The sequence below is a fragment of the Trichosurus vulpecula genome, chromosome 8, assembly GCF_011100635.1.
Source record: "Trichosurus vulpecula isolate mTriVul1 chromosome 8, mTriVul1.pri, whole genome shotgun sequence".
Taxonomy (NCBI): domain Eukaryota; kingdom Metazoa; phylum Chordata; class Mammalia; order Diprotodontia; family Phalangeridae; genus Trichosurus; species Trichosurus vulpecula.
Genome location: NC_050580.1, coordinates 75,138,791 through 75,161,943, shown reverse-complemented (window position 1 = coordinate 75,161,943; position 23,153 = coordinate 75,138,791). Strand labels below are relative to the sequence as shown.

Sequence of the window (23,153 nt, the reverse complement as noted above, 5' to 3'; positions counted from 1 at the left end):
TATTATTGGGTTCTATTTTTAAAAAAATACATTCCAAATATAACCCTATAAAAATAGGGACATTCAATCCCTTTACATTAATTTAATATTATAATTATTACAATTAGACTTGGAATCAGGAAGACCTGAGTTCAAATCTGTTCAAATCCTAACTCATTGATTATCTATCTGTATGACCCTTCACAGATCACTTAACTTGTCAGTCTTATTTCTTCATTTGTAAAATGGAGACAGTGATAGCATCTCTCTTATGGGGTGGTTGTAAGGATCAAATGAGATAATATTTGTAAAATGCTCTGCAAACTTTAATGTTGTATAAATACTATTACTATTATTTAATTTTTCTGCTTTTTTCTATAATTTTTTTTATTTTGTTTGAAAAACATCAACTGTCTTGTTTTATTATCAAGTCAACAAGCATTTATTGAGTGCTTGCTGTATGTCTGGCTCTGCTTTGTTATTCATACAGTTAGATATTATTAAATTTATGTTTTCCTAGCATTTGACCCTTCCCCCCAACTTTGTGAAATATAGTTTTCTTTTGGGATGACCAAGACCCTTTCCCTTCTCAACTTTCTTTTTCCTACATTTTATTTTTTTCTTGGTTAGTATGAAATGCCCTCTGAATGATTTATTTTTTCCTTTTTTTGCTTCTTACCTACAAAACAATGTAGTCCTGTCTATGTATCACAGCATTACTCTGCACTCCACCTTGAAGCAGGTGTATAGGTCACTCTATGCCATTAGAAAGACTTTGTAAATAATGTAAAAAAATGTAAATGTGTAAATGTTAAAAAAAAGTGCTAGAAGAGATGTCAGGGATTATCTAGCTCAGGGGATTTTAATCTGGGTTCTTGAATTTGTTTGTTTGTTTGAATATTTTGATAACTGTATTTTAATTGATTTCCTTATAATAATGTGTATTTTATTTTATGCTAAATTTAAAAAAAAACTAATCTGAGAAAGGGTCACAGGCTTTACCATATTGCGGCAAAGGGATCCATGACATAAAAAGGTTAAGGACCTCCGATCTAGTCCAACTTTTCATTTTGTAGATAATAGCTTCCTTTAAGGGGAGTTCACTCAAGTTGTAAGTTTCAGAGCTGAAATCTGAACTCACCCCTTCTGATTCCAAATCTAGCCTTCTTTTCACTATGCCAAGCTGCCTCCTCTAATTATGCTTTTCTCTATGCTATCTTTAATTGTCTGTCTTGCTGACCAAATATTTCACTCTGAGGCATGAACAGACTCATTTAACTAATCTTCTTGCCTCCCTAATACATCATAATTAGAGGAAGGTGACTGCAACTTTAACCTGGGTACTGAATTAGAGGGTGCCAAATTAGTACTTTTAGTCCTTCAACCATATAGAAACAACTGAATTTAGAACCTAATTAGCAGCAATAATTAGTTAAAATGGGAAGTTGTCAGGTGGTTAACTGGGATGAGCTCCTCCCCACCCTGTTCTTCTTTCCCACTCCATCTCCCAATTAAGGGTATGCTCTATACTGACTATTGTGGCCATGGTTTGTATTATTTACCTCAGGTGCAAAAATTCTTCTTAATATTTAAGGTTCCAATACTTACAATCCAGAAATTATTGTTAATAAAGAATTTTTTGTTCATAGGATTCTGAACACCTGATGATAGAAAAGTTGCTTATTTCCTATAATCAACATTCAGACTAATTTAACATTTTACTAAACACCTACTATGTGCAAAGCATGATGCTAGGTTACTTTAATGGAGCTATGATCTCATTAACCTGGGTGAGACTATGAAGATTGTGTTCAGTCTTGTCTATGTGTCCACATCTTCCCATAGTTCCCTGTCATGAGAACAACCAATATGATGATATCTTCCTCTGTATCTCTTGACATTACATGGCTATTCATTGAGCATGTAAGTTTTTCAGTGGTTATTCCTTACTCTTCCTGACCCACTCCCTTTTCTAGTCATTAAGGTCTGGTCTGATAACCCTTACTCCACATCTTGTGCATAATTCTTCTTTAGTAATATGTTACTGTGCCCACCTAGGGCCTCTCCATCGGCCAGAAACAATGCTGTTTCATGCTTTATATCCACAAAGCACCAGAAGTAGAATGATATTTGTTTCTCTTTAATTCTGGGCTAAACTCATCGTCCACCTGTAGTATCCAAGCAATATATATGTACTGATGTCTCAGCTCTATAGGTTACACATCCAGTGGGCTGGACATTCATTTACCATGGTATAGACATTCATTATCCCTTTGCTTTTAATCCTATCTGGCTAGCTTTAGTGGACTCTTGAGTGAAGATGGAGCTCATTTAGGAAACTCTGCAATGTTCACTTATCATCTAGCCATCCACCAGAAACCAGGGTCTATCTAAGCATCTTGCCATGCCCTTGTCTATCTTCTCATTGCCTGGAATAACAACCCTCCAGACCACACCTCCAAAGACCATGTCTTTACTCCTTTGGGGAGTTGGCCCTTTCATCTTTGAGACTTGTCCTGGCACTGAGCTGCCCTGACTTGTGGTTGAATGAATGAATACTCTAAGGCAACTAGGTAGCAGAGTAGATCAAGCACTGGATTTGGAGTCAGGAAGACCTGAATTCAAATTTGGCCTACAGCATTTAATAACTGCGTGACCATGGGCAAGTCACTTGACTTCTGGGAGCCTCAGTTTCCTCGTCTATAAAATGAAGATTAAAAATAACACCAGCCTCACAGGACTGTTTTGAGGACTGAACTGATAAACATTTGTAAAGTTCTTTGCAAATATTAAAGCAGTATGCAAATGCTAGCTATTAGGTGATAATAATAATCATAATTAATAATAATCATAATAATAATACCTAGCCGGGCCCAAAGCACACTTCGCATACCATTCAGGCACCTGCCATAGAACCAGGGACTACTTAGGCATCTTACCATCTGCCCTGCCCCCAATCTGGCACCTTTCCCATCCTCTCCCTGCCGCACACTTGTTCTTTCTCTGAGAAGAGTAACTAAGAATACTATCATCATTACTGAATCCAACCGCCTGATGACTTTACTGACAATCCCTGTGACTTTGCAGACTAAAAGTTCTTTCCACGTCCACCATTTCTTAGGTGTCATATTCCCTTATTTGAATAAAAGCTTCTTGAAGGCAGGGAATATCTTATGTATTTGTATTTCCAGTGCCTAGCACAATTAGTAGGTGCTTAATAAATGCTTTTTCATTCATTCATTCATTGCCCATATTGATGCAATTGGAACATCTGAAGGACCTCATCATCTATAGAGAATCTATTGATTGGTATTCTGAATCAATAGATTCCTCCACGATGGTGTCAAACACCTTTGGTGAGAGGATATATCACTTTATGTTTTCCTCGTCCTTGAGGACCATAAAATCTAGTAGGTGAAATTGACCATATAGAAAAGTAACTGTAACATAAATTAAAACATTATTGTATAGAAGAGCTCTAAATTCCCATAGCATGGAATTGCTACATTTCCAATAACTGCCTCTCCAGGCAGGACTCACTTACCTTAGCAGCAATGTGTGTGTAGTTTCTTTGTTTTTAAAGAAAAATTATAATTACCTGATTCACCTTTTCAACTCACTGTCAGCCTGGCTGACTTGTACTCATGATGGGGGTAGGAAGAGTGCTGACAAGATTAGAGCCATAAACAGTGGATACTTACCTGAAGTGACATCATGAGCAATCCCATTAATAGAAATTACTGCTCCTGTGATGCCATTATTATTCTCATCCAATATCATTCCCTTGATGCCATGGTGAACCTGCCAGAAGTCATGGTGGGGTAAGAGCTGATGCCCATTAAGAGATACCTACTGGGGGTCTAACTAGGAAGTTAAGAAAAGTAATGAGAGAGAGCTCTTCCATAAAGTACTTAGAAACATCACATGCAATTAGGTACTTAAAATATTATTACCATTTGGCACCTTTGGTTGATAGAAGGAATAAAACAGAGCGCATTTATTCCTTCTATCAACCAAAGGTGCCAAATGGCAATAGCCTTATTTCTATTTGGTATAGAAAGCTAAAATCATTGTATTCTAGTCCTGAAATTCCAAGGCAAACAAGTTTCCTTATGCCCCTTTCTTCTGATATTTCGGCTCTCTATCTGCTTCCAAGGCCATCCAAATCTCCCTGCAGTACTTAGAAACATCACATGCAATTAGGTACTTAAAATATTTTGGAGGTGATGAGGAAGAAAAGAAAGAATGATATTGAAAGGATTTCTAAGAAAGAAAATGATGCCTTGTTGCTTGCTGTGTGTAGGATTATAAATAAGGAGACTGGAGAAAAGAATATGGGCTGGAGCTATGAGAATGAAGAAGAAAGGGTAGATCAAATCAGTTTTACAAAGGAATTATTATTAGGACTTGATTATCAGATATGGGATTTGGTAGTGGGGATGGGGATAAATATGTATGAATAAAAGAGAGAAGCACCTCCAAAGTCATAAAACTGGGAGGAAAATTTTGTTGTAGACACAGTAGACAGAAGTATGGTGAATAAATTAATTAATATCAATGGGGCACTTGGGAAGGAGTAGGGGGAAGAATTAAGGGCTAAGGACATCACATTGGAAACATCTTATATACTATGTAAGAAATCTGCAGAGGGAGAGACACGGTATTAGAGAAATTAGAGCAGTGTTTTGGGGCTCCAAAAAACTCATTTACAACTAAGAAATCTCTCCTTTTTGTGGTATGAATATGGAAATTAAAAATTGGGACTCCCCAAGAATACTTTTACTTTTTACCTCTTCCAGGAAACTAATCAGTGCCTCCCGGTTGCCAAGCCACTCCCTTTGCAGCTCCTCCTGGCGTGGAAACTTATTACAACTCAATTCCAGAGTGATATCAAAGCAGTTGGTATGGAGGTAATTGAAGTCTTGCATTCCTGTGAAAGAAAGGTGGGGTAAGAGCTGATGCCCATTTCTCTGAGCAGATTTGTACACCTGAACACCTTATCTTACCCCCTCCTCAACTGAAACTCTTTCATGCCCTAATACTTTCTCTTCTCTCTCTTGACCCCTAAATTCTTTCTTCCTCACAAAATAGTCTTTCCCTCCTCAAATTTCCAATGTTTCCCCCTCTATCCTTTTAAAGCAACTCCCACCATCATGAAATGCCTAATATTTCTTCTCCATTTCACCGACTTAAAATTTAGTTTTTGTCGTCATTTCCCAAACCTCCTTAATGCTAGTGACTTAGAACCAGGAACATACTGGTTTTCCCGGCTGGAGTGAGGGTGGAGGGTGGCTGGAGGGGAAGTGCTCATGACACGTTTTTAAATTTAATCTGCATTATTTCTATTTTCTCCACCACTTTCTTAAGTCTTGACAATCAACAACTCAATAAACTAAGTTGTGATTTATAGCATTTGCCAATTTCTGAGGTATAAATGCTCACACTGAAAATTTAACAATTGGCAGCCAGGAAGGAAGATCTGGCTCTAGTAAACACCTGGTTGGAACTAAGGTGATCATATGTATCCCATTTTCAGTGGAACAGATTAACTTTGGGATGGAACATCCAAGCAAATTCCCTAAGGAATAGGGAAAACCAACCGCAGCAAATTGGCTTTCAGAGATGACTTCTGATGAATTAGTTTCAGTAAAGAGAACCTATAGCATGGCCACAGAGGTGCATATTATTGGGAATCACGCTAAATAAAGTGATTTCTAAATATTATTGGGAATCATGATAGATAGAATGATTTCTTTCTACAAAAAACACATTTTTGTTCATCGAATCTTAGAACTAGAAAATACTTTAGATACAATCTTGTCTAACCCCTTCATTTTAAAGATCAGGGACCTGAGTCACAAGAAAAGAAAGTAACAAAATGGAGTTTAGCAGAACTCAGACTGCAATCTGGTTCTCTTGTTCATTATTTTGGTGCCCTACTATATCATACTATCTTTCCTTGGATAAAATTCTAAAATAAAAATTTTCAAAACTAGGGAGAGACATAGGCCTACTATCAAGAAGGCAAAAAATACACATCTTAAAAGCAACAACTTATTTTGATATATTCTCAGTTTAATTTTATGAGTCTGTGGAAGTGACCTGACACAGTAGATAGGGACTGGGCAGTAGTTAGGGCAACCTGGGCCTCAATTTTCTGGTATATAAAATGCAGGAGTTGGATTAAACGACCTTTGAGGTCTTTTCAAGCTCTTTATCAATGGCCCAATGAGTTACTATCCCACTTCTGACACTTTCTAGCTGGGGGACCATGGATGAGTCACTTAATGTCTACATGTCTCAAGCAACTCCCCAAGAATTTAAGTCATAGATGCATTGTAGGGTAAAGGCAGTAATCTACACTGCTAGAAATCACAGCTCTATCTCTTATTAGAAATTAGGGAGACAATAGCACCACCCCAAATGAGTGACATGCAACACTCTTTTAGTTTATCTTCTCAAGAAGATGTACTCATAGAGGGGAGATTATGTCTACTGGATTTTAAAAAATAACAAGATTGATTTTGCCTGTCATTTCCACTATGGTGTGATAAGGTATGGATCATGTTGGACTTGAGGTCAGGACAGCTCCAGGGTTCAAATCTGCCTCAGACACTTAGTAGCTATCTGACCCTGTGTGACTCACATAAGGTCCCTGGGACTCAGTTTCCTATCTGTAAAATGAAGGGGGTGAATTCAGTGACCTCTAAAGTCCCTTCAGGTCCTAAATCTCTTATCCTGTAATACTCTATTTCAGTTAATAGGTATTCAGCACCTCTTAAATCCTAAATGAGATGTTCTAGACTTCCTGAGTACCAGGCCAGGGCCATAACTAGACATTTTTATTCCTGGGATAAGGGTGGGATGCTCTTGGAGAAATTCACTCAGGATGCACCTCTGTAAATCTTAGCATCCTGGAGAAAAGTCTCTGTCACTCTTCCTTAATTTTGATTCTGCCAAGTATTAATTGTTCCTAAAAAGTTTCTAAATAATCTATTTAGGAGGAGCTTGAAGAATTCTATGATACAGGGTCCCTAACTGTGGTCTATTTTGCACTACATATAACGCTTTTCTTAAAAGACATTTAAAACATTAAAATTGTTTCAAATAGTATGAAATTAGCATTTGATTATTCTTATTTTATGATGGTATCTTTAGGCATTAATAAGTCCTCACTTAAAACTTTCTTCTTCAAAGTCTTTTAGTAATAACATAATCATTTACATTTCTAAAAATCCAATTCAATTTTTTTAAAGCCTAGAAAGCCCTGAGAAAGTCCATTGCATAGAAACATGCTATTAGTCTCAAGAAGACAGCTAAATGTAGTGTGTGTCCTTAAAGTCCCCATCTTCTTCCTTCACCCCTTTCCACAAAGGTTATCCTAGCCATTGGCTCAGTTCTTATCAAAAGTGGAGATCAAGCAGTGGTGTGCTGACAAATGTCTAACAAGTGACTCCCTCACCCATCCCACCACCCCCAAGACTTTCTTTCCAAGTCTCTAGGCTTAGCATCTGTTGCATTCTTTTGCCTTCCCTCACTGTGAATAAGGCTGCCTGTTTGTCAGGATAATGAAGTCGCTGTTTCCGCTTCCAGCTCTTCCTTGAAACCCCCTTACCCTTGCTGACAGAATACCAGGAAGCCCCATTGGTGATGCCATCAGGAAAGTAATCGCCACAGTTCCAGCCCAGGTGCATCCATCCATGTGCGTAGGAATAGCCTTTGGCCAGCTGAGGGGAAAGCACGGTAGGAAACATGACCCAGAATATACCAAATTTATGTGGGAATGTTCACACCTAGAATTGGGGGTGAAGCCAAAAGTCACTCAATTAGCTATGTTAATCAGCAGGGTTAAAACAAGATAGTGGGAACATCGTGGGTGGAGAAATAAAGAGCCCTGGGTTCTAGTATTGGCTCTGCCATTAACCCCACTTTGTAAACTAAAGTAAATCTCTTCTCTGGGCTTCAGTTTACTCCTCTGTTAAAAGGACTAAAATTAGACTAGCTGACTCTAATGCCCCTTTCAGTTCTATCAGTCTTTACTTACTTTGACAATGAACTTAGGAGATTATCATATTCATGTTTTCAATAGATATTACTACTCATATGTAGGCAGACCCTGAAAGTAGGCTTTTAAACAGCATAACAATAACTTTTTGGGATACTGTGTTTTAACATACAGCACATTCATGTTCTCAAAGTGCTTTAAACAGACATCTCATTTGAGCTTCACAATAACATAACCTTGTGTAGGCACTACAGGAATTATTAAGTCTATTTTACAGTTGAGAAAACGGAGCTTCAGAAAAGTTAAGTTCTGAGGGACACACAGCTAATAACTATCAGGTGGAATCTGAACCGAAGCCTTCCTGCCTCCAAGAACGTTCCTATCTCCATTCCATCCTGTTTCTATGATGTTATTTTATGTACCTTGATGGTCGATTTGGGCGACATCGTAGTATTTATGCGGCATTGTAGATAGCACTGACATACATGGGCAAAACAAATAGCAGACCGTTTAAAGCAACAACATAAAAATAATAACAATAATTGAAATGTGCACGCAGATAACAAGGTGACCCGCCTTCATTTTTTGGTCAAGAAATTCTTTGACCCTTTGATCAATTTTCATAGACCCATTTCCATTTTTCTAACATCAGCCTTGTAGCTTGCCAGGGCCTCAGTGACTGAGTCTAATACTAAACCTTTTTTTTTTAAAGAGAGAGAAAGAGAGAGAGAGAGAGAGAGAGAGAGAGAGAGAGAGAGAGAGAGAGAGAAGGAAAGAGAGGGAGGGAAGGAGAGGTGAACAAAGTATAATCTCCAGGGGACACACAAAGGAAGAAAATGGTTCCCAGTGGGGGTGTCTTAAGAGATAGAGGTTACAGTCCACCAAAAGTGAAAAGAATAGTTTATCCAGAAAGATTAAGGTTACTACTAGGACGAAGGAGGGAGAGAAGGAGAAGGAATGTGCCTGTTGTTTTTCTCTGTTCTTCCTAATACAGAGACATTCCAGGGGATTTTTGGAGATTTAATCATCCCCTCAATAAACCTTGTTAACTCCCTAACCTCTTTGTAAGTTTGAAATGCATGGTTGTGTGCTCAGAGGGTGGACGTAAGGTGTTACTAATGGTCTTGTACTTCATCAACTCAATTAACACTTATTGGGTGCCTGTGATTTACGTATCATTACTGTGCTAGGTGCTATGATTTAGTAGAAACATACCCTATAAATACTAGAATTTAATAAATGTACATAAGATTGTTGAATGAACTCTCTTCATGTTGAATATGAACTCATAGGTTTCCCATATGCCTATCAAAATACTCAGGTCTTCCTGGTCCTATCAGCCCAGCTCCTTTCCCCTTCATTGCAAAACTTCTTGAAAAATTTGTCTATACCTATGCTTCTGCTTCCTTACTACCCACTCTCTCCCCCACCCCTTGCAATCTACAGGAGCATAGTGTTTAGAGGTTAAAGAACCCTCAAGATCGTTTAGTTCAACCCTTTGATTTTATAGAAGAGGAAACTGGGACAGAGTGGTTAAAGCACTTGCCCAAGGCCATACAGCTAGATAATGGCAGAACTACAAATGATACCTGATCTTCTGACACCAAATTGAGTATTTTCTACTGTACTACAGGATCTCCTCTCCCCACCCTCAACCCACAAGTATTTATGTATTTATTAAGAACCTGCTTTGTGCTAAGCACCTTGGATAAAAAGACAAGTCAAATTCTCCTATTGCTTTCTGAAGCCTTTGACACCCACTCATACTCTTAACCTTAGTTTCACTGTCTCGTGGTTTTCCTCTGTCATCTTCACCAAATCCTAACTTTCTTCCCAACCTTTTGATAAAGGTATTGCCTAAGGAATTATCTTTGGCTCTCCACTCTCTCCACATCTCTCCCTTCAGCAATGTCACTCATTTTCACAACTTCAATCTTGATTTCTATACCCACATGTTCTTTGTAGCTCCAGACCTGCGTCTTTAACTGTCTTCAAAACATGTCCACATAGATGTCCCACTCCAATCTAAAACTCCACATGTCCTCATCAAAGCTCATGACCCCTCTGCCTACATCTGTCCTTCCTTCTGACTCCACCATTTCTACCTGCAGTACCAACCTTCACTTAGTATCTTCTGTTTATCTTTGATTTTTTTCATTTGTGCTTTTCATGGTGTAGAAGCCTTGAATGCCAGGCAGAGGAGATTTAAGTTTGCTCAGGAAGCGATAAGGAGTCACTAAAGGTTTTTGAGTAGAGGAACAATGTAACCAGTTCTACATGCAAGAAACATTACAATGACAGGGACGTAAAAATGGATTGGAGAGGGTTTTCTTGGCAAAGAAGCTGGAGTGGTTTGTTGTTTCATTCTCCAGTGTGTCCCCATTTTATAGATGAAGAACTGAGTCAAACAGATTAAGTAACTTGCCCAAAGTCTGTGCACAGCTAGTGTCTAGGTTAGATTTGAACTAAGTTCTTCCTGACTCCAAGCCTGGTACTCTGTCCACTTTACCACATAGATGCCCCCTCTGCACATAGTAGGGGCTTAATAAAAAAAAAACAACTTGTAATTGGCTTATTGGGAATTGTGGCCCCAAAGTATCAGAATCATAGTGGCCTGAAGTCCCACCCAAGCAAAGGAGAGGGTGGGTCAGTGGATCAGAAAAAAAAAATGAGAGAGGCTTGACACTTATAAGCACAGGTCCATTCCTGACCTGGAAGATGACTCAACTATTCCCCTGAGGAACACAGCCTAGAAGAAGCCAAATTGGGCTGGAGAGTGCCGTCTTGGATATAGATACTAAAGACTTATTAGTTGAGGAAGAGCCTCCCCCATTAAAGAAATTTGATTGACTTCAGCAAATCCAAGCATTTTAACAGCTAGAAGATTTTATCTAGGGGTGAGCCTGAATGAATGGCTCTCATCTGCCCAGAGATAAGCTTCCTTCTTCCTGCTGAAGCAGCCTTCCGGCCAAATTGCTGATCCTACACTTTTCAGTGTGAGACCTTCCAGATACAGGGACCACAACAAACCTCCTTACTCTGAGCTAAACTAACTTATATAAACTCATCTTGTGGCTAATGGCAAACCAAACAGTCCTGTGCCTCCTGGGGATTTGTTGCTCTTCCTAGGACAGGGAAGAAAAGTATTATATCAGAAAAGGCTTTCGTACGAACAACATTATGCGATGACCAACTTTGATAGATTTAGCTCTTCTCAGCAATACAGTGCTCTAAAACAATTCCAAAAAACTCATGATGGAATATGCTGTCCACATCCAGAAAAGAACTATGGAGTCTGAATGCAGATCAAAGCATAATGTTTTCTCTTTTTTTTTCTTTCTGGTGGTTTTTTCCCTTTTGTTCTGATTCTTCTTTCACAACATTCACAACTAATGTGGAAATACTTTTAATATGATTGTACGTGTTTCAGATTGCATGTCATCTAGGGGAGGGGGGAGGGAGAAAAAATTTGGAACTCAAAATCTTATAAAAGTGAATGTTGAAAACTAAAAATAAATAAATAAATTTTGAAAAAAAAGGCTTTTGCTCTGCATAAACTATCTTGGAACAAGTACTAAATAATTCTGATTTGACATTTCTTAAGCTTAGAAACATGGAATTCCAGATCTAGAAAGGGCCTCCTCATTTTATGAAGGAAAGAATGGAAGCCTGCAAAGGTTAAGTCACTTGTCCAAATTGGTGGCAGAAGCTGGACTACAGTCCTGGTTTCCTAACTCCCTACTTGGATGGAGATGTAGCTAGCACAAGACAACTGACACCCATTTTCTTCTCTGGGGGACAAGTCACTCTCTTGGCATAACTGCACCTGTGATCAAACCATTCTCTATGCTACCCCTGTCCATATCTTCCAATGAATTTGCTGCAGGCACAAAAATTACTCATTACAATTCTGTCTTTAGAATATTACGTTGGCTTAGTACAGTACATTACAATATTACCACCATAGTTACATATAAATATCTATTATGCATTCATCACACATACCTATACACCTGCATTCTCACATTTCTACTACTCTGGATTTCATCATGCCCCATAAACCTCCTCATCCTGTAAGACCACCTCTGGAACTCATACCTCATCAGTAAACTCTGCCCCTGGAGCCCTTCCTTCTGATTGGAGGGTAGGAGGCTCTTCCTCAAACCTCCTCCTAAGTAGGAGATTCAAACCAGTCATCTCTTCATTTCATATCTAGCTATGTTTCTCTGGATATCTCCATCAGTCAGGTACTTTCCTCTTCTCCTCTCTCTCAGCTTCCTTTTTCTGTGCTGTCTTTTCCCCATTAGATTATAAGCTCCTTGAGGGCAGGAACTCTCTTTCTCTTTTGATATTTGTATTCTCAGACCTTAGCACAATGCTTGGGACATTGTAGGCACTTCATAGAAGCTTACTGACTGACTGAAACCCACACATCTCTCCCTGTCTGGGAACCTAGATAATTTTGGACAATTTTTTTCACAAAGATTAAAAGTGTAGGGTTTTCTCCTGCCTTCCATTATTCCAGATAATTGTTTTTCAGTTTTGGCCATAGCCTCTAATTTACATGGTAAATACTTATGGAATAAAAAAGGAAGACTAAAAAACACCCAACAACACAGTTTCTACCCTTGTGGAGAGAGAGAGAAAAAGACAAGGGATACAAATATAAAGTAATGAAACCATGAAAAAAACTTATTGGTTGCTCTCACATCTAAGTGAGAATATTACTTTCAAGTGACGATGTCCTTAGGAGGCTAGACCCAGTGATACAGCCATTATTCAAAATAACTTCAATTCACTCCTGACCTGAGGGCGGGGAGAGAAGGGGACTGAAATCTGCCATCAGGGTCAATTCATCGACCACAGTACAGAACCTGTCACATCACTATACTCACCCCATAAACAAGATTATCCATGGCTCAGTGACCTTGAGTTGTGTCTACTTAAAACCAAAACTACTGTCCAAGGACAAAAATTTGATGCAAATGAAAATATTCAAAAGAGCATGCTATAGGCTCTCAAGGCAAAGGAAGCATCATCATCAGAATGAATTGATAACTTTTCACAGGGGGCCATTTTGATCACTGAATGAGGAAATTCTGAGATATTTTTTAAAATATCTTATCATTTTATATCTTCTATTTTTGAGACACTGAGATCTTCCACAAACATGCCATAACTATTTTAGGGACTGAAGAGAAATAATCCACCCAACCTGAAGGTATTATCAATGTCTTCAAACTTGTACCTGGAAGGAATTTCCACTCTAATATAACTTGACAAATGGCCTTCTGGCCTTTATTCTAGTACTCCATTGAGGGGGAATCCACTACTTCTCAAAGCAGTCACCATGTCAAATCTTATGTTTCATTGGTGAAATATTATAATCAGATTATGTCTCAAAGAACAGTAGAAAGATGCCTGGTACATGTACATTACTGAGAATGACTTGCTCATTCCTCAATTGATAAATGGTCAAAGGTCAAAACTTCCTGGTCAAATAGGCAGTTTTCAGATGAAGAAATTAAAGCTATCTATACTCATATAAAATGCTCTAAATTGCTATTGACTACAAAAATGCAAATTAAAACAACTCTGAGGTACCATGCATGTCACACCTATCAGATATGACGGGAAAGGAAAATTATAAATGCTGGAGAAATGTGGGAAAATTGGAACACTAATGCATTGTTGATGGAGTTTGAGCTGATGCAGTCATCCTGGAGAACAATTTAGAACTATGCCCAAAGGGCTATAAAACTGTGCATACCCTTTGATTCAGCAATACCACTTCTAGGTATATATGCCAAAGAGATCATAAAAAGGGAAAAAAGACCCACACGTACAAAAATATTTATAGCAGCTCTTTTTGTGGTGGCCAAGAATTGGAAATTGATGGAATGCCCATCAGTTGGGGAATGGCTGAACAAGTCGTGGTACATGAATGTAATGGAATACTATCATGCTATAAGAAATAAGGAGCAGGTGCACTTCTGAAAAAAACCTGGAAAGACTTATATGAACTGATGCTGAGTGAGATAAGCATGCCCAGGAGAACATTGTACACATAACAGCAACATTGTGCAATGCGCAACTATAATAAACTTAACTCTTCTCAACAATAAAATGCTTCAAGATAATTTCAGAAGACTCATGATGGAAAATGCTATCCACATCCAGAGAAAGAGCGACAGAGTCTGAATGCAGACGGAAGCAGACTATTTTCACTTTTGGAAGGGGGTTTGTATTTTCTTTCTGATTCATCTTTCACAAAATGACTAATGTGGAAATAGGTTTAACAGGATTGTACATGTATAACCTATATCAGGTTGCTTGCTGTCTTGGGGAGGGGGGAGGGAAGGGAAGGAGGGAGAACAATTTGGAACTCAAAATCTTATAAAAATGAATGTTGAAGGCTATCTTTACATGTAATTGGGAAAAATAAAATACTATTAAAAGGAAAAAATAAAATTTAAACAATTTTTTAAAAGACTTGCACTAAAAATAGTATAGAAGGCATCTTTAAAAAGTAAAAGGATGCACACTGGTCATGTGATGGGAATGATTGATAAGAGATGTATTGACCAAATTTTGTAAAGTTACTAGTGAAATATTAAAAAGTTCTATATCAGATTGCACGCCATCTTGGGGATGGGGAGGGAAAGAAAATTTAGAACTCAAAATCTTATAGAAGTTAATGTTGAAAACTAAAATAAATTAATTTTTTTAAAAAGAAATATTAAAAGGCTACAGGGAAGGCATCCAGAACATTGGCTAGGTACTTTCTGGATGAGTTTTAGAAAGACATGGGAAAGAATTGCACAAACAGGATAAGAGGGCATAGGTTATTATCTAAACCCAATGAATGAGTATGTACACCAGGGGTGAGGAGCCTGCAGCCTGGAGGGTACATGTGGACCTCTAGGTCCTCAAGTGTGGCTCTTTGACTGAATCCAAACTTTACAGAATAAATCCCCTTAATAAAAGGATTTGTTCTGTAAAACTTGGACTCAGTCAAAAGGCTGCACCCAAGGACCTATAAGGCCACATGTGGCCTCAAGGACACAGTTTCCCCATTTCTGACTCACACCAACCAGTTCACAGATCCATCATATTTTAATTGAGAGGCTTTAAGGGCAAGCAAAGTGGGACCTCTTACTGTTTTTTCTTTTGGACTGCTTCTCAACACTAAGGCAATTAAGTGCCTTTGAGTGAGTCTTGCCTTTTGCTAGTTAGGTCACAGGTGTGAAGCTGAAAAAGGGTATATATACTCTGAGGTCAGCATTTTGTTTGGGGCTCTCGCTCACTGGAAGTGTTGTGTGATTTGAGCAGATGAGACTCTGGGTAGCCATCATTGAACCCCCCCAGCTTTGGAAACCCAGATGTTGATGCTTCTCTCTCTGGTAACTGTATGTATTGCTACAGTTAGACAGTTAGAAGCCTGTCTACTGGTTTGTGTCTATTTGCTCTGTTTATATAATGTATGCTTGTAATTTCTGTTTGTATTTTCTCTGAAGTTCAGGGTGCTGACTTTCCCCCTTGAACTAAGTGAATGATACACACACACACACACACACACACACATATATATATATATATATGTTTAATTAAAGTGAGATTGCAAACCCCTTAAAGTTGCTTTCTTTAGAAAAGCAAATCAGAGAAACCTGTGCTAGCAGCCCTCCTTTGTGCTGGTGTTACCCACAGTAGCAGCAAGTAGCATTGTTGTTACAGATGCTTTGAGTCAGAGGACCCTTGTTTAAGTCCCAGTTCTGCTACCTATAACCTGTGTGGCCTCAGGCAAGTCACAACCTCTCTAGTCCTCAGCTTCCACAACTCTAAAATGAGGGGGTTGTACCAGATGATCTGTAGCTCTAAATAAATGACTCTCTTCTCTTATGTGTTAATAGAAAATAAAGAGTCCTTGGAGGGTATCCTCTGTCCATTAGAGCAGCTCAAAAGGAAAGCAAAACATTCCTTAATATATGCATGTCATAAATACCTTAGCGGGTACTTATAATCAAATATCATCACATCTACAATACCTTAACAGGAGTTTATGCATGTAATTTAAGACAAAGTGGATGTGTGGGATGCACATTTCTGGTATACTCTGATATACCTGCCCAGTCTTACAGCTCTGACATCAAATTTATCTCAGTAGAATCTTCCTAACCACCCTTACCTTCCTTCCTTGAATTCTTATTCAATTAGACACTTCATTAGGCGATCAGTTATGGACAACCTCTTGACATCTTTCTTTGGCTTAAACTAGGGGTGGGGAACCTGTGTCCTTGAGGCCACATGTGGCCCTTTTAGGTCCTTGGGTACAGCCTTTTGATTGAGTCCAAGTTCTACAGAACAAATTCTTTTATTAAGGGGATTTGTTCTGTGAAGTTTGGATTCAGCCGAAGGGTTGCACTTGAGGACCTAGAGGACCACATGTAGCCTTGAGGCCGCAGGTTCCCCACCCCTGGCTTAAACATTAAATGACCGTGTATGCAGACTTGTAGCTCAGCCTACAATGTCAATCTGTATGTTAAAAAAAGAGGTAAAGGGACAGCTAGGTGGCACAGTGAATAAAAAAGTAGCCCTGAAGTCAGGAGGACCTAAGTTCAAATCCATCCTCAGGTACTTACCAGCTGTGTGACCCTGGGCAAGTTACTTAACCCTCATTGCCTTAAAAAACCAACCAACCAAAATAGGAAGTAAATAAATAATGATAGCTAATATTCATATTAGCACTTTAAGGTTTGCAAGGCGCTTAACATCCACTACGTCATTTGATCCTCACAACAATGCTGTCAGGTAAAGGCTATTATTATCAGTACCCCCATTCAACAGATGAGGAAACTAAGGCCAGCAGAGGTTAAAGGACGTGCCTAGGGTCACACAGCTAGTAAGCATCTGAGGCAGGATTCAAACTTAGGTCTTGTGATATTGTATGCTGTTAAACTTTTGGTGGATTAATTTTTTGTTTCCTTACTGGACTATTATAAGCTCTTAGAAAGACTATAAGTTCACAGATCTAGAGCTGGAAGGACCTCAGAAGCCACCTAGTCCAAGACCCTCATCAGTGAGACGCATGGAGGTTAAGTGATTTTACCAAGGTCATACAGGTAGCAAACATCAGAAGTGGGATTTGAACCCAGATCCTCTGCCTTCAGAGCCATTTTACCCCCTGGTACCAGGCTGCCTCCTAAAGGCTTTCTTTGTATCCTCTGTAGCATCTCATGTAGTACTTTGTAGTTAGTAGCATCTCAGCAGGGATTTCTTGACTTGATTTGATGCTCCCACCTGTTGGACTTCACACTCTCTATATGCCTTCTTTCTGCCAGGCACTTAACCCAGCCTATCTGCTCACCTTTCTGAAAAGTTTATCATCTGGAGTGGGAGTATCAGCAGTACGACGGAAACCCCGAACCCGATGCTCACGGGACTTGTCATACGGGTAATTGGCTACAACTGCACCTCCATGAAGATTGGCAGAAAGAACAAAGTTGATGGATTCCATCCACTGTATAACAGCCTCAGTCTCTGGTTCCACCTACATGGAGGTAAAGAGTTAGCAGGGACCCAAGAGGACACTGGATGCCAAACTACTCATTCACACAAATAGGCATCTGAAGGTTCCCCATTCTAATGAAGAAGGGGTCAAGGGGGAAGGCAAAGAGAGGAAGGCTCCATATCCGCTTTCTGTCCTACTGTTTTCTCAATCTCTAACCCTTTAATTAGACCAAGGGGAATAACACTGAGGCAAGGGAAGGAAGGCATGGCTGAGCATCCCTTCATTCCTCTCTAGGCTGCCCTGCTGACCCATCTCCCCAGGCCTTTTTCTATCACGCCATAGAAACCTCTTCATCATGGAAGCTCAATCCACCCTGGACTACTTCTTACATTGGAATTGGGAGAAATATGACACTTCTCTCTGTCCCTGAGGCCTCACTTTCTGATTGACTGGTTCCTCCCAAAGCATCCAATTTAAGGATGTACTGCTGACTCATTTCCATGCTTGCTGACTGAATAACTGATTTAAGCAGCATGCAAAGATGCAAGGAACAAGACTGGAAACCATTTCCTGTCTCTGATGGATCTGAGCTGTGGCTCTGATTAATTAAAGTATAAGAATCACGTACTAGGTGCCAGGCATTGAACTGGGGACGCACATACAAAAGCGAAACAGTCCATGTTCTCCAGTGGATTACATTCTACTTAGGGGATACATATTCATAAATAACGAAATGTGAACGGGTGTTGTCTATACGGTTTTGGATAGCTATTATCATCATCTTCACCATCACCGAATATTTATGGAGTCTAAGTAAATGTGAAATTCTGGGCTAAGGGCTAGGGAGTTATAGTATGGCATAGAGAATTAGGGAGTTGGCCTGGAAGCCAGGAAGATCTGAGTCTAATACATACTGACTGTGTGATCCTGGGCAAGACACAACCTCTTTATGCTCTAGCCGGATCTCTAAGTTACAGAGAAGGTGTCAACCTGCCTTGGTAAAGAGTTTCTTCCTTTATTTATGGGTTCCTACTACTAATGAAATTGCAGACCTAGCTCCTATCCCTATCCATTACCAAGTGTGGGGTGCTGTGGTAGATACTAGGGCCACAAAAAGGACTAAAACAAAGACCTTGCCATCAGAGGCCTGTTGATAATTGAGTTAATGCTTATTAAATACTTGCTGAATTGAGTTGGAATAAAGGTAGATGGGAGAAGATGTGATTTCCTTCCCTCTGCCCCAAGTATTTTTGTGGATAAACATTTTAGTTCTGTACCTGATTTCTCCAGTTGTCTGGAAGGGGTATGTGGTGGTTGGGCCCCCCACTCTTCTCATTGTAGTACATGTAGGTGTTAAGATCCGGAAAGTTTCGGTTTAGGTCTACTCCATTGGCATTGTTCCGGCCAGTAAGATACCCATTGGCATCTGGGCCCTAGAGGGAAAAGGAAGAGATGGAAATGGAAGTTTCAGATTAAAGTTTACATTTGAAAAAACCCACTTTTCACTTTCAGCTTCTGTAGCCTTCCATTGGTATTTGCTTGATTGTTCAATGATGTTGATCACAAAAAAATAGATCCAATCAAAGAAATATTAATTGTCCATGGGTAGGCTGAGCCAATAGAATAAAAATGACAATACTACCTAAATTAATTTACTTATTCAGTGCCAAACCAATCAAACCATGAAAGAATTATTTTATAGAGCAAGAAAAAATAACAAAATTCATCTGGAAGAACAAATGGTCAAGAATATAAGGGAAATGGGGGGGAAAGTGAGGAAAAGTGACTTAGCAGTACCATATTTCAAACTACAGTATATGACAAGGTGGTGACCTTCAGAACATTCTGATATTGAATAAGAGTGGTTGATCAGTGGAATAGATTAGGTACGCAATTTATAAAAGTTAATGACCACAGTAACCTAGTGTTTGATAAACCCAAAGATCCTAACAACCAGATCAAGAACTCACTATTAGACAAAAACTGTGAGGAAAACTGGAAAGCAATCTGGCAGTCATAAGACATAGACTAACATCTCACACTATATACCACTGTAAGATCAAAATGTTTTGGACATACATGATTTGAACACACATGATTTAGATATAAAGGGTGATATCATAAGCAAATAAGGGCAGCATGGAAAAAAATTACCTGTCAGATCTATGGATAAGGGAAGAGTTTATGACCAAACAAGAGATAGAGAGGATCATAGGAAGCATAATGGATAATTTTGATTATCTAAAATTTTAAAAGTTTTGCACAAATGAAACTAATGGAGACAAAATTAGAAGGAAAGCAAGAAACTGGAGGAAAAATTTTACAGCAAATTTCTTTTATAAAGGTTGCAATTCATATATATATATATATATGCAACTGAGTCAAATTCATAAAAAAAAACAAGAGCTATTCTCCAACTGATAAAAGATCAAAGAAGGATATGAACAGGTAGTTTTCAGAAGAAATCAAAACTAAAAAGTCATATAAAAATACTCCAAATTATTAATAATTAAATTAACTTAAATAATTAAAACAATTCTGAGATACCACCTCATGGCCATCATATTGGCTAACATGACAGAAAAGAAAAATGACAAATGCTGGAGAGGATATGAAAAAGTAGGTAGACTAAAAGTAGGTAACTAATGTTAGTTGAGCTATGAACTGGTCCAACCATTCCAGAGAACAATTTGAAACTATGTCTAAAGGACTATAAAACTGTGCATACCCTTCGATCCAACAATACTATTGCTAGATCTGTACTCCAAAGAGGTCAAAGAAAAAGGAACCATGTATACAAAAATATTTATAGCAGCTTTTTGTGGTGTCAAAGAATTGGAAACTGAGGGGATGCACATCAATCGGGAATTGGCTGATTGTGGTGGAATACTATTTTGCTATAATAAATGACAAGGGGGATGGTTTCAGAAAAAAACCTGGGAAAGACACAACCTCTTAGTGCTCTAAGTCAGATCTCTAAGTTACAAAGAAGCCCACCTGCCTTGGTGAAGTGTTTCTTCTCCCCACTCCCCCCAAAAGAGTTTCTTCCCTAATTCATGGATTTTCTCTACCAATGAAATTGTAGGTCCAGTTCCTATCCTTATCCATGTGGATATGGACTTAAATGAACCGATGCTAAGTGAAATGGGCTGAATTAGGAGAACATTGTACACAGTAACAGCAATATCGTAACAATGGTGGACTATGAAAAACTTAGCTATTCTGATCAGTACAATGATCCAGGAAAATACCAAAGGACTCATGAAAAATACTATCTCCCTCCAAATAGAGAATCGAGGGACTTTGAGTACAGATAGAAACATTTTTTCCTTTATTTTTCTTGCCTTTTTTTTCAACATGGCAAATGTGGAAATGTTTTGCACGATTTTGTGCATGTCTAACGGGTATCAAATTTCATGCCTTCTCAATGTATGGGAGAGGAGTTAGAGGGAGAGAATTTGAAACTGAATATAAAAATAAAAAGTCTAAAATAAAAAAATGATGATAATGAGAATATCAAATTTTTATAAGACACTTTAAAGTTTGCAAAGTGCTTTACGTTCATTATATCCCTCTAAAGAGGGTAAACTACTTATGACAAGTACAATTTCATTTTTCTCTTTGTATCTCCAGCACCCAGCATAGTGCCTGGAACAAACTATGTACTTAATACTTGTTTATTGACTATCTCATTTGATTCTTACTGGACCTTTTCAAAGCACTTTAGGTGAGGAGTTTGCATTTCCTTTGGCCTACCCTTCTCAAGAGAATAAAACAGGAGAAGACTGTGGCTTAATGCACCAGGAAGATCTGTTTGCCCTTATATTTTACCTTTCTTATTTCTGCTAAAGTCTTTAAAATTTTAAATTTTTATTCTGAACCTAACAAACAAAAGAAAAAATGAACATTTTCATACACAAATTAAAATAACGATAATAGGTGAAACCCTGAATCTGGTATCATTCTTCTAGGGCCAATGTTTCCTCAGAGACTGGAATCCAAGAGGAGAGAATGGTGGGAGTGTGTCTGGGTGGATGGGGGGTAATGTTAAGGAAATCTCAGTTTTAAGACCGGGGACTGGAGGTAGCTCATGACTAATGATGGCCTTAATGTCTTGGCCAAGGATAAGCAGAGGCCCTCAGCTAAAAGGGGGAGGGGTAGAGACTAGTATAAATGGTTTGAGGAGAGAAGACAAAGTTGAATAGACACTTTGGGGGAGGTGGTTGGTGGTGTTATAATAGAGATAAGATATGGAATAGTAAAAATATTGCCATATTGTAGTATAGGTTTAATTAAAATTAGATAATGTAAATTTGTAGTGGACCTTGTGAGCAAAGTTTGTGTGTGACTTTCTCCAGTAGCATTTAGAAGTACATGAGGCAGAGTGGATATAATCCAATGCTGAGGTTTGGAAAATTGTAGGTGATGAAAGATGAGGGGAGGAAGGTATTCTAGGGAAGCTGGGGTCATGGTGACAAAGAGGATGATAATGAAGCAGGCTACTCTGTGGTTGTGGAATCAAAAGCTACATTTTTGGACGGTGACCAGTATGGGAATTTGTTTATACTTCACTACATTTATTTGTTACAAGGATTTTGCTTTGCTTTGCTTTTTCCTACGAAGGTAAGGGAAGTGGGTTAAGGGGGAAATAGATTTTTCTTAAGTTTTTAAAAATTAGGAATTCCATCCTGGCAGTGATAATTTTAAAGGCACTCAGGAACTGATTCTCAAGGTCTTTCAAAATGAGGAAGATTCCAAAAGAAAAGATCACATGCTTTTACTAAAAAACAGGAAGGAAGTAAGGACTCTCTTCTAATATTGGTTGCATTTTCATTTATACCCTCTAGATGCATTGATTGTGGGGATAGGGAAAGCTGTAAGATGTCTTGCTCCTCTCTGCCACTTGCAGACTCTTGCTTTACCACTATCACTCAATAATCTTTGAGGTTCATTCAATTCACATTTATCACTCACTCAATAATGTCTCTATCTTTGGGGTTCATTCACTTTGCATTTGTCACCCAATCGAGATTCCGGTAGTTGTTACATACATACCACCTCCAGGACACTTGACTTCCTTCCATATTTATGAACTGTAAAATTTCTTTATCTGATTATGACCTGTTGTTATTCCATCTCTCCCTCTGCCTTGCAATCCCCTAACCCTGTTCTTCATCTTTACCATGATCTCCAATCCCTCCATCCCTTAGTTTTTTTTCCTCACATACTATTAAATGAAGCTGAAGAAAAATCACAAAGCCATGCTGACTGGATCCACTACAAATTTATGTTGTATCATTTCAAAAGAGCCCTCACTGCAGCAAGGCAATAATTTTGACACTTCGCGATTGAATCACTCTTCCACTCACCACAGTGGCTTTTCCAAACCTTTTTATCCTTCTTCAAGCCTTGGCAGAGGAAAAGTTCGAGCTACCCCAGCAGCCTCATGAGGCCTTCAAGTTTGGCTCTCACTTCTAGAAAGTCTGTCTGAGAAGGGTCTAAGCATTCATGAAGATCTTCCCAATGGAGGAATGGAAAGGGAGCAGCGGTTCACAGACATTTCCCTAAAACAGACTACATTCTTGGGGTCACCCAACTTACTGAGAAGTGTGGAGAATGGAAGATTCCATTGCATTTAATTGGTTTAAAGAACCCGTTTGA

At 38.7% G+C, this 23,153-nt stretch overlaps 1 protein-coding gene across 1 annotated transcript in view; it reads right to left on the bottom strand.

Annotated features, from left to right (window-relative positions):
- CPN1 (carboxypeptidase N subunit 1) overlaps positions 1-23,153 on the bottom strand; it is a 51,187-nt gene that overhangs the window by 5,730 nt on the left and 22,304 nt on the right. The window contains exons 3-7 of the mRNA XM_036737041.1: positions 18,770-18,925; positions 17,349-17,531; positions 7,595-7,706; positions 4,770-4,909; positions 3,681-3,780 (exon numbers count right to left, since the gene is read on the bottom strand). Of these exons, the coding sequence (XP_036592936.1) occupies positions 3,681-3,780; positions 4,770-4,909; positions 7,595-7,706; positions 17,349-17,531; positions 18,770-18,925 (691 nt within the window). The remainder of the gene's footprint in view (positions 1-3,680; positions 3,781-4,769; positions 4,910-7,594; positions 7,707-17,348; positions 17,532-18,769; positions 18,926-23,153) is intronic.